The 12,367-nt window shown below is 40.9% G+C and overlaps 1 protein-coding gene across 1 annotated transcript in view; it reads right to left on the reverse strand.

The window, feature by feature from the left end:
* The window catches only part of LOC120719509 (mitochondrial intermediate peptidase-like), a 29,471-nt gene that overhangs the window by 15,286 nt on the left and 1,818 nt on the right, over positions 1-12,367 (reverse strand). Inside the window, exons 4-18 of the mRNA XM_040008737.1 lie at positions 12,219-12,307; positions 11,994-12,080; positions 11,819-11,882; positions 11,540-11,722; positions 10,868-11,024; positions 10,685-10,733; positions 10,056-10,116; positions 9,812-9,864; positions 7,414-7,567; positions 7,182-7,259; positions 6,267-6,474; positions 5,488-5,597; positions 5,233-5,307; positions 4,571-4,687; positions 752-873 (exon numbers count right to left, since the gene is read on the reverse strand). Of these exons, the coding sequence (XP_039864671.1) occupies positions 752-873; positions 4,571-4,687; positions 5,233-5,307; positions 5,488-5,597; positions 6,267-6,474; positions 7,182-7,259; positions 7,414-7,567; positions 9,812-9,864; positions 10,056-10,116; positions 10,685-10,733; positions 10,868-11,024; positions 11,540-11,722; positions 11,819-11,882; positions 11,994-12,080; positions 12,219-12,307 (1,607 nt within the window). The remainder of the gene's footprint in view (positions 1-751; positions 874-4,570; positions 4,688-5,232; positions 5,308-5,487; positions 5,598-6,266; positions 6,475-7,181; positions 7,260-7,413; positions 7,568-9,811; positions 9,865-10,055; positions 10,117-10,684; positions 10,734-10,867; positions 11,025-11,539; positions 11,723-11,818; positions 11,883-11,993; positions 12,081-12,218; positions 12,308-12,367) is intronic.

The raw sequence follows: 12,367 nt of genomic DNA on the forward strand, positions 1-12,367 counted from the left end.
GAACAAACACCAATTGCAAATAACATACTAAAAATAAACCTGAAAAATCTGTTTAGAACAGCGTACTATGTTGCAAAGAGTGAACTACCACTGGCAAAATTTAGCAGTCTTTGCAAACTTCAAAAAGTAAATGGCCTAGATCTTGGTTCCACTTGTCTCTTACCCGTGACTTCAGTGGAAATTTCAAATTCAGGCTCTGACACAGACTGATTCATGTCCTACACAGTTCTTACAAGTTCATAGAAATTTCTGTTCAATTAGAACCAAGTATTTGAGTTGATGATTGTAATTTTTATACAATGTTGTAATTTGTTTTTCAACAATTTTTTGATTAATGTTTTGTTTCCTTTACAATATTATACTTTAATGTATAATATTGTAAAGGAAACAAAACATCAATCAAAAAATTGCTCTCTTTTTTATTCGGGCTACTTAAATTTATTTTGGGCTACCAAAAACTGAAGAGTCCCTGCCCGAAGGGCTACCAGGGATTTTGAAATTTTGAGACCCCTGAGATATATTAATTTTTTTAATTACTTTTGTTTCAGCAACATTAAATTTAAAAACTGTACTTTTGAGTTAAAATATATATTTATAATTTTAATAAATGACAAATTAAAAAGGCATGAACATTTTTTTGTATCGAAAAAATATCGAACCGTGACACCAAAGTATTGAACCGAACCGTGAATTTTGTGTATCGTTGCACCCCTAATATATATTTTAACAGTATGTTAAGCTTTGGTCTCACCTGTTTAAAGGATCCTCTATGAAGCATTGTTTCCACACCATCGAGGCCACCGCACGTGACATGAGGTAGGAGTAGTACTTGGCCCCGTACCCAATCAGGTGGCTGAATCTCAGCTGCCATGCCTTAAGAAGAAAATGAACATTGAACAAAAAAAAAATAAACAACTGTACCACTTTAAAGACAGCGAAGCCAATCCTGACAAAGCTAACGCTAGGCTAAACCCACACGGCTGCAACTTTCCTAACAGCATCTGTCGCGTGTCACCGTATCCAAGGTGACACGCGACTGTTGCGCCGGACAGATTACTTTAAAAATGCAACTTTAAAATCTGCTAATGAGTTAAAAACAGCAGATTTTTTTGTAGCTATTCACACACTCCATCAAATTTAAAAATGAAAAAATCATTTGTATTCAAAAACCAAATCATGAAGATTGGGCACCTTACACTAAAACAAATAAAAATGGGTAAAATAAGAAGGATAGAGTGAGGTTTTTTTTTACCATTACCCTACGGCCTGGCAGCGTGCACATCTCACAAGTGCTCTTTAAAGGACCATAACTCCTCCGTCACCATTAGTGCCAAAATGTCAACTGTTTTAGTAAGAAGAGAAGACGAGCTTTACGCAGATATTCGGTATGTCACGGTAGAACAAAGCATCTACAAGGTACTGCTGTCTATCGCCAACAGAAAAATCATCTGTTTGTCTCGTTTAGGGAGACATTTTAAAGGGTTCCTGTATAAACACTGAGGTGATAAAAGGCCAAACACCAAACAGTTTGATGTCTTTAAAACAGTCATATTTGAAATAAGTAACCAAGGTGTAATCGAGCAATCTTGGACAACCTAGCTATAATCTAACTTTACATCTTTTCGTGTTTGCACTCAGTTCAGCTCATATTTCTAATCTCATTACTTCACCCTTTAATATCCAGCCCTTCATGTTGACACAACCTGCTCTGAAACATCCAGACAGTCAGACACATAAACACCTGCCAGAGTACTTCAGAGGCGTTTGTGGTAACGCCTGCTTCAGTCAGTGACTCAGGACCAGATTTTGCAATGACTGCACCCTGACTACAGACCGACGAGGTGAAAACAACACGTCAGTAGATATTAACAGAAAGCAGACTCATAAATACGCCAAACATTCTCAATCTTTTGAGCTGCCTATGTCATCTTCACTGATGATATTAAACTGGTGAAATGAATACAAGTTTCCTTGAACAAACATCTTTGACAAACATTAAATCACATCCTGTCAGGTCCTTTTATAAAACGGACAAAACATGGAAATTCCTAACAGCTAGAAAGCCCCGTTCGCTCCTTTTCTCCCATGTTGTTGCCTGAAGGGGAGCTTCTCCATATCTATAAAGACGAGCTCCTTTATGATCTCCGAAAACGGCGACACTGGGAAATTCAGCTGGCAAACACTCAAACATTCAGCCTGCTAGAAAAGGCAGCAGCTGCTGTAGTTAACAAAACATAACAGACTGCAGACGCCTCCTTGCACATCCACATGGGGGGAAGCAGACTTCATACACGTTAAAGATTTGAACTCCAATTAAAGTGAAATAATCATGAAACTGAGGGATGTTCTTGCAGACTGGTGCCCAAGAAGCTTCCAAAGGATCGTCTGACATCAAGGTACATGTTCTCCAGCAAAAAGCCAAATAACGCATTAGTGTGGATAAAAAAATCTTAAATTCTTTATGCTGGGAAACATCTATTAAACTCACCTTTGTGAAAAAAACATTTAAAAACCTACTGATGCAATACATCACCCTTAACATAAAAAGGTTCATCTTTTTTTTCAGAAATTTGAATAATAAAGGGATATAAATGTAAAAAAATAAGACAAAGAGCACTGTAGGTTGTAAGCTCTAAAACAACTGCTTTTTAAGAGGAGCTGTGTCTGCTGACCTCAGCGCGGTCGCTCAACAGCATGAAAAACACTCCAGTGTTGACTTGACAAGACTCCTCAGGGCTGTAGTGACTTTAATAAGAGTCGATAGCACTCCTGAGAGGAGTCACGGCTCAGGAAAGTGTGGGTTAGAGAAGCAGGAACACAAATACAGGAGCTCGGATCAGCTCTTTCAAGTGCTATGAAATAGAAAATGTAGGCCGCGCTAACAAATGCGATAACACATCCAGAAAATTACAAAAAGCCTGCTTTAATTTGTTTTAATTCGGAGGCTCTTTGATTCCTCTGTGCTTCCTGACTGCTGATGTTCTGCTACTGAAAAACTGTTTGGTAAGATGTCGCAGCCTCTGACAGGATGCTTTAAGTACTCATCACAAAGTGCCTTGATTATCAGGCTTCCAAGCTTCTCTTTGTTTTCAATCCCTTCGTCTCACATCAAATGATTATCGTCAGCTTTTCTGAGAGAGTGCGAGCGGGTCACATGTCAGCAAGATATCCTTTTGATCCTCACATACAAAAGGAAACTGAGTAAGCCCTTGCTTTTTACTCTGCTCCTCTTCAGTGTCAGTTAAAAGACATTTTTAGGTCTTTCCAAACTTGACTTGTGAGAAGAACGTGAGCCGTCGCATACACATCGACTCATCCTCTGGGGAAATAAAAGGGACAGCATTGCAAGTGTTAAAGGCACGGATTAGCAGTTAGAGAAATGTCAACAAAAGCGAGCAGGACACCTCGGTTTCTGCCTCTTATTCCCAAATATTATCTTCAGCTCAAGAGTGAGCATGTGGTCTGTGTTACTCGCAGCTGATCCTCTCACTCTGTACACAGCGGGAACTGATAGCCCTCCTCTATAAACTATACACATGTCAGCATCACCCTAATGTTTATAATCTGTGGCTCTCCGTAACCCATTAGCCACTCCAAACTTCTCTTTACTGCGGAAACTTTTTCCTGAGCTGCGTTTCCATGAAGGCAGTCAGACAGGGATGGATTCAGAGGGTAAACCACACAAAAAAGAACATTTTAAGGATCTAAACAAATCTGTTTTCACTTGCTCCGATCCAATCGTGATCTAATACTCGACGTTTAAGCACTGCAATCACCCTCAGTTCAAATGAGGAAAGCGATCTCGCTTGTGGTTGTGGCTGTGCACACGGAGGCAAAGTGCCTGTTAGAGCTTCCTTTATGGCTTGAAAGCTTGAAGAGAAATGACTGCGACAGTGGGAAACTATATAACATAAACCGCAATCTCCGGAGAGGGAGCTACAAAGCGAGGCACGTACAGAGGAGTGGGAGGACTCCTGTGAGGAGTGGGAGGACTCCTGTGAGGAGAAACGCTGGCTGGGACACGGTTGTCCGGGCAGAATATACAGCAGTCCTGTAATCTTTATTCCTGATGGCAACCCCACATAATTACAGCCCTGAGTAAATGCTGTATGAAGGCCATTTCTGGCTAAATTATGACTGTTTTTGATTCCCTTCTGTCTCCTGGCCTCATCCTCCTCAGCCCACAGCTGCTAAAGTGGGGGAATAAAGCACTTTTTTCATTAAAGAGGAGGGAGGAAGAGGCTCAAATATTTCCCCCTGGGAGGGTTCATTTAAAGTATCCCCCTGCTTTGTTATTTTAGCAGCCCTTCAAAAAACAGCTTTAATCCTTTAAACACTGCTGTGCCTGGGTGAGAGATAAAAAACCAGCGAGAGAAAGAGGAAGGACAGCGAATAAGAAAGGAGAAGTGAGTAGAAAGTTAAAGACTACGGTAAAAGGTTTCTGTGATCTCATTAAATGGGTATCGAGAGAGGAGCACAGAACCCCAAATTATCAACAACTTCCAAGCTTGTATTTTATCCTGTAGTCATGACGTCAGAGAACATAAGTCACGGGGGGGGGGGGATGTACCGTGTTGGGCGCATAAGGCAAGCCGTAGAATTTCTGCTGCATGTCCTTCAGGATTTCTGTGGTAGAGCGGTTCTGTGGTTCGCTGTGGTAGATCTGATCCAAGACTGCATAGAAAATCTACACAGCAAGAAAAAGAGAAAAGAAAGCAAAAACAGTCACCAACGTGCGAACTCTTAAACTGCAGAAATAGAGTTAAATGGTGACTAATGTTACATCATTGGACATGAATGCCCATTAAACTTTTAACATGTTTTGTGGTTGTCTTGTTTGAATCAGTTTTAGCTTTGTAAAGAAAAACAGATAAGCAAGGAGCACAAAAACAAGAGCTTTCCTAATAAAAAAAAAAAGGGATAAAGGCTAAAACAGAATGGGAACCAATCAAAAAGATAAAAACAAAACAAAACCTTTCATAGCCACCAGATGCTGTTTAGAGGAGGACTGTTCTTTATCACATCAGCTCCTCAGGGGTTTTTTAAATGTTTTTTATGACTTTTGCACCACGGGTGTTAGTATGAGATTTTTCAGTTGTTTTTTTTTTTTCTTAGGGGCGGGCGTAACACTAAAATAGTGCCACACAAGCATAAATTAGCTGACATGTGTTATGGATGGCTCCTGCTGTTGCGTGCTCTGTGACAACGTACATGCAAAGACATTAATCTTACCTGCAACTGGGTGTCTGCAGCTCCACACACCTTTTTGGACTCACACAAGCGAGCCACCATACTCTCGGGTAGCGGCTAAAGAGACGATAAAACAGATTAAAGCTACAAGTGAACAGAATTTTCATCTGAAGCCTTCATCCTGCAAATTTTAATGGCAATGCCATGACCGTAATACTTCATCAGAATATATTTCTGTACTTTATCGATTCAAATCTGTCCTCAGAGTTTAAATCATTTTGAGTGTTTAAGGTTTACCTGTCCAGTTTCATAGTGTCGTGCAAACTGGCTGATGACTCGGTAGTCGGTGGCAAAGTATTCCATGAGGATGGAGGGGACTTCAGCAAAATCAGTTGCACATCTGGTTCCTAGAGAAGGGATGAGAGACTTTAAAACAAAGCAGGATATAGGTGACTTTATTCTTAAAAGCTTAAGTGCTTTGGCTTTTATGCTTAGAGTGTTAAAAACGAAAAAGTGAGCCAGAATGAGAAACCAAAGTCTTTACAGCCCCAACCAAAAGTCAGAATCAATACAAGTCCTTGTGATCTTGTGACACTCAGCAATATCAATAAGTAAGCAAAAGCACATAGGGCAGGAATAGATGTGTAGAACAGAGGTGAAAAAGAGCAACTTGTGTAAAAGAGATTTACACAACACAAACTTAACCAACATGTCTAAACATTGTGCCCAGTAAAGAAACAACCTCCAGTGCAGTTAATAGATACTGTTGTCAGGCTCAAATAAAGGCTTTGGGATCTTAAATTACTACTGAAGGTATCTGCAAACCAAACCATATCAAATGACAGCGTTAGCAGCCAGCTATCGTCTACCCTCTCCTCGGGGCTTACTTTCCTTGTTCAATTCACCACAGTGTAATGTATAACCCCTTCCTACAGCTCTGTATCAATCTATGTAATTCTACCTTGTGACATTTGGAAATGCAAAGCCATAATGTTCCAATATTATTACTTCTCTAGATCCTCAAGCAAACCAGGGTCCACTGAAGAGCCCTACTCATTGTAAGGGTCACTCCGCACCTGTCACGTGCTGGTAGCGAGTGCGTCCCAGCATTGAGTGCATAGCGTGGCCCATCTCGTGGAAGAGGTTCTCCATCATGCCGGGAGTGAGCAAGGTGGGGGCGCCCTTGGTAGGGTGAGGCAGACTCAGCATCAGCACCACGACTGGCAACTGGTACTGACCAGTTTCCTGGCACTGGCGCCCACCGCGGATGGTGAAGTGACAGTCCTGGGAGGAAAATGAGGAGTGAGGCTAAAGTGCTACTATAGAAAATAATACTGATATATACTAATGAAGTTACCAAAACATAATTAAATACAAACTCAGAAAATGTTGGGACACTTTTAAAAATGTGAAAAAACAAACAGAATGTAGAGATTTGCAAATCTCATGAACAAATTTTACTCACAATAGAAATAAAATTTTTACACAGAGAAAATGTTTAATTTTAAGAGCATCCAGTATTGAATTTCAGCCTTCTGCACAAAGAATTCTCTGAATGTTTTGATATTATGTCGATTAAGAGACATTGATGTTGAACATTATTCTGAAGTTCTCCCATAATTTGTAGACAGTTTTTTGCAGATTGGTGAACCTCTGCTCATCTTTACTTCTGTGAAACTCTGACCTGTTGTCGATTAACCTAACTGGTTGCAAAATGTTCCTCCAGCTGTTTCCCTTTAGTAGCATTTAGTTTTCCATCCTTTCGCTGCCCCAGTCCCAACTTTACTTGAAATGTTGCTTTTTTTCATGAATTAGTCTAAGTTTAAACATCTATGTTAAAATATGGTTTCTATGTTCGAGTGTGAATAAAATGTGGCTTTTCTGTTTTTAATTCACATTTTACAAAACTCGTTTGGGAATGGTTAACCACATTTCAAAGAAGGAAGAGATACTTTAAAATCTCGAGTACGTCGATGAGTGTGTGCTCATACCTGATGAGGTTTATCTTGCCGGTGGAAAAAGTCACAGTAGATGTATCCTAGTAATCCCTCCGTCTCATGGACCACAGCCTGGAGAAATGCACGCACAGTGATGTAATCACCCAATAACTGCACACAGACACAGCATCTGAAACTTTGATCTTTAAAAACGGTCCGTGGATTAGCGCTTGGCACAGACTATTCCACACAAGCGAACCTTTTTTCCTCACTAATAATGAGTTACCAGTTTGCGGACATCCTCGCACCAGACCTCTCCAGCTCTGGGTTGTTCAGACATGAGGGAGACGCCGTACAGCTGAGAGAAGAGATTGTTCAAACCCTCCATACAGGAACCAAGAGACAAGTAGGGACTGTACAGACTGGGCTCTATGTTGTACCTGCCGTGACAAATCAGAACATATCAATGAAAGAAGGAGATGTGACCTTCAGCACCGTGATCCAACAAAGTACATAAAAACAACAAATAGGAATCATGTGCATCTTCTAAAACAGGAAGATCAGCAGATCTAGAGTGGTCAAATAGCCCAAAAGGCCCTTTTTTTTTTATTACTGAACCAGAACTTGAAGCCCAGATGAAAAAAGAATGGTAACGCTTGCCCGCTTTGAACCAGGACATATTTCTGTATACGTTTAGCTGCAGGTTGCTCACTTGACTAGCTAAGAAAAAAAGAAAACGGATCCTGACTATCACTCATACTGTATGTGAGCTCAGCTGGCAGGGCAAAGCCACCACAGTGCCAGGGCTCAGGTTTGGCCACCCATGCTTAAAATGGCTCCTTTCATTCATGCTGCTTATAAGGCATCAAAGATAAAGACCACCGAGCCAAAACGGTTGTTTAGCTAGAACACCACATCCATATATTATCAGTGATGAATAACAGGCCACTGCTGAACACAGCTACTAGCTGTGTTTACCACACACACGCTCTAGTCCCTGTTTCAGCAGGGTCTGAACACACACCGGTTCAAGCTGGTACTGCTGGAAAAGCACCGATAAAAAGAAAATGAGTGACTGAGAGAAACAAAAAAGCCTGCGATTGTGACGAAAGAGCCTCAGTGGGAGGAATTAACATAATGTGAGCATGTAAGAGTGTACTTGTATGACCGTCTTTGTGAGGACCGACTTAAATTTGGGATCTTGGCTGTTAACTTTCCTCGCCCTCATACACCGAAAAGGGCTTTTCTTTTTTTAAATGCCACATCAATTTTTAGGCAGCATGGTTGCTCCCTGCCATTGCGTGGTTTCTCTCCGGGTACTCCGGCTTCCTCCCTCAGTCCAAAGACATGCGCTTAGTGCCGTTAGGTTAACCTATCATTCTAAATTGTCCATAGGTGTGAACGTGAGTGCGAATGGTTGTCTGTCTCTCTGTGTTAGCCTTGGGTCAGGCGGGCAACCTATCCATGGTGTGCCCTGCCTCTCGCCCTATGGTAGCTGGGATAGCCTCTAACCCCACCCCATGACCCTGACAAGGATAAACAGAAGAGGATGGATGGACCAGTCCCAGAGGACTGGCAGCATGAGGAAGGAGAGCACAGACCCCACTCCTCCTCAGAAAATCTGTAAAGACTCATCAAGTCCAAGTTTCAAGAAAACTTAGTAGCTGCTTAAGTTCAAAGAACACCTGACAGATCACTAATGTCTGCAATAAAGAGTTACCTAATGCCTCCCCAGACTCAACATATAATTAGCCTCTGCTCTGTAAAGTGCAGCTCATTAACCCTTTAAAGCCTGAAATGTGAAATTATTTTTATTTCACATTTATGATTTCATTGAACCATCTTAAAAATGTGTTTCCATAGACGACTTTTAATTTGTATCGCATTTGTATATCTGGCTTTTTTTTTTTTTTTAAATTGTATAAAAATGTATTTATATAGTGTTTAAAACACTAAACGTTAAGGAAAGTGAAAAGAAAGACTAATAAAAGTGAAACTTATGGCTCCTTGAATTTGCTGAATGCCAAAGACGACCACAGTTTATTTAAGTTCCACGTCATGGGTGACATCCAGGACGGTTTGCCAGCACATGCTTTCTATCACGCATCGATGCATTTGAACCTCACCTGTTTTTTAATACAATTTTTAATACAATTCCAAGTCTTTATTTTTAGTCCAACTTCATTTGTTTTCATTTAGTTACATCTGCCTTGCTGATACTGGGTACTGCATTGAGATCTGATGACTGTGGGGGTCCCTTGAGTACAGTAAAGTTATCGCCATGTTCAACTTTAGCGTTTTTTGAGAGCAGACCATCTGACACCAACAACCAACAATGTTGTTAAATCCTCCTTCTTTCCCACTCTGATGCTCATCATGACCGTGTCTACATGCCTGATTGCAGTGAGTAGCTGCCATGTGATTGGCTGATTAGATCATCAAGTCATAAGAAGCCATTGGGTTACAAAAAAAAGAAAAAAAAAGGAGGTCGATTAGACTGAAAATCAGACCTGAAGTTTACTCCCATGCGTCTCTCCTAACACCTTTTCTAAAAAGCGACACTTGATGAAGAAGTGGGACGTAATAAGAGCTGCCGCTGTGAAGCAATATGGAATTACAAACATGTGAATGACTATCAAGTGACAGCAAGCTGAAAAATATGTTTCATAAAAGCTAAATCTCACCTTTCAGCACGCAAGACACCGCTGAGGTATGGATGATCCCAGGGCATGAGCTCCTGTCAGAAAACACAGAACTCATCGTAACTCTAAATCAGAATCAACTTACAGGAGTTAAAATATAATATTGTGTAATCAGTATTAATTGCTTTAAGGCATAACAGCATAGAGAGAAATGTGTAACAGTGAGTGTAATGTTGTGTAGTTGGCAAAAATATTCTTGCACATTAAAAAAATAAAAATCACCCACAGAATGTCGAGGGCTGAGTTTCTTCTTCATGTCTCTCATCATCTTAAAGTCTTTTGCTGTTCTGAAAGAGAAGCACCAAACAAGTTATTAGCGTGATGACTCGAGGCGTTCATTCCTGCTTTTTACCCACCTATCTCTACTCAGGGTCAACGGGGGCCAGAGCCAATCCCAGCATGCATTTGACTGAAGGCAGGGAAACACCCTGGACAGGCTGCCAGGCTAACAGGCTCACATTCATACCTGTGGGTAATTTAGAGTCTCCCAGTCCACCTGAATTGCATATTTTTGGAATGTTTGAAGAAATCTAAGCACACAGAGAATACATCCCACACAAAAAGAGGAACACAAAGGCTTTCTAAAAATGCATCATTGTGCAAATGATCAAACTCATATTTGCATGTATGACAAAACAAATTAAAGGGTCACTCGTTTCAGTAATTGTGGATCTTTGGGAAACATCTTAAATAGCCTAATAACTCATGGTTAACCTCGAGGGGAAGCACCCATTTAATGAAGCCTTTACACCAAAGGCAACAAAAACATAAATCAGCTCGTGCTGATGATTCAACCTGCCAAACTGAAATAGCTGATCAGTGGATTTTTATTATGAAAAACATGGAAAGCTGTACCTGTCTGACAGCTTGTCTGTTAACAGCTGAAGAAAGCTCATCACTGTCTCTGCAAAGAGGGATAAGAACAAAAATGCAGCGTGTAAACCTCCCGAGAATAGTTCTCAAAGGCACAAAATATTGACAGTGCTGAATAATGAAAATGTCCCGACTGTGAGAAAAACCCCAGAGAGGTGTAGTAACCTGGGGTTTTGGCCATTGTCCCCTTTAGGGCTCTGTGTCCGAAGGACTCGTAGCCCACCAGCGTGGCCAGTTTGTATCTGCATTTCAGCAGCTCTTCCAAACACCCCATCAGCTCTGCGTTGGGATAGAGATAAATCCTGTAGGCGATTTCTCGCACCTACACAAGTGGAAGAGGAAGAAGGAAAATTCATGACAAAATCTAGAATTGTTAAAATAGCATAACAACTAGGCTGCTGATCTTTGCAGGGTCAGAGGTAGACGGCTAGATAAAACACTAACTCTGTTTTCAAGCAGAAGATGTTAAAATGTATTTATTTTTTTCTGTCCTTTGTTCTCTTTCATCTCAAGCTTAAAGAAAATAGTTTAGCATGCTTAAATTCTACAATGGTACAACACAACTGTCAGAAAGTCATTTTAAGATTACTCAAAGTTTGCAGATCTAATTTTTTAAAACTATTTCATACTGCTATCCAGTATAAAATTAGATTAAATATGAAAAAAGAAACAAACAAAAAAACAACAACAGCTGCTTGACTAAAAATTTGAGCTCTAACACGTTTAGTGTTTCTCATAACCAGCACCCAAATCCTATGTTGTGTGCTGAGACGTGGCAGAGGCGCCACCTTCTGGGCAGAAGAGAGAAACGTTTGCTGAGCCACAGTAAATGCATACCAAGTCATTGGGGGAATCTGCATGCAGTCCCCCAATTTGAATGAAGCTTCCTTCTGTTGCAAAGTTCAGATGTAGGTGCTCGGGAATCGCAGACCTGGCGATCCTGTTCGGCATGTGGGAGCCGACCAGGAACTCGTTGTTTAGATCCAGCAACTTCACATGAAGAGCAACCGCCTCTTTCCTCTGCAGGGTGAAAAAGCACCGAGCACAATCACCGTTATGTTGCCTTCGGGTATTGTTTCCTACATTGCGTGTTTAACTCCATTAATAAAAACGCACCAGTGTGTCATCTAGATGAATTCCACTGATTTCAAAGTCGAACATGAACAGGTCTGCCACTCGCCTGCAGAGGCAAACATGTACAAAAGCCACAACAGGCCAAAATAAACAATCAGATAATCTCATAATGAGATGAAGGATAAATCAGGTCAGATACAAAACCAGGTAAGATTACCTTGTATCGGCATCCAGCTGAGCCACGATGTCCGGGTTGTCCAGCAAATTCTTCAGGCTCTTGCATAACTCAACATTAGTGTTCAGTCTGAAACATAAAAACCATCAACATCTGTCACAGGGACAAACTGAAGCATAAATGACCCGTATCGTACCGTTGGAGACAGCGTATAAAAATCATGTTCTTGGTGTTGTGCAGCTATGAACGACATAGGACGCTTCTTACTTCTCCACGACTGTGCCGATCTCGATGCAGGTCTTCTCAGCAGCCTCGCGGAAAGCTGGATCGGGGTGAGCTACTTTTATAAAGTCTGCCTGTTCACAGGGAGAATGATTATTGCTGACAAGATTGTCAAGAAAACAAGCAATCTCTGC

Source organism: Simochromis diagramma, unplaced genomic scaffold (genome assembly GCF_900408965.1).
Source record: "Simochromis diagramma unplaced genomic scaffold, fSimDia1.1 OVJJ01000344.1, whole genome shotgun sequence".
NCBI lineage: Eukaryota > Metazoa > Chordata > Actinopteri > Cichliformes > Cichlidae > Simochromis > Simochromis diagramma.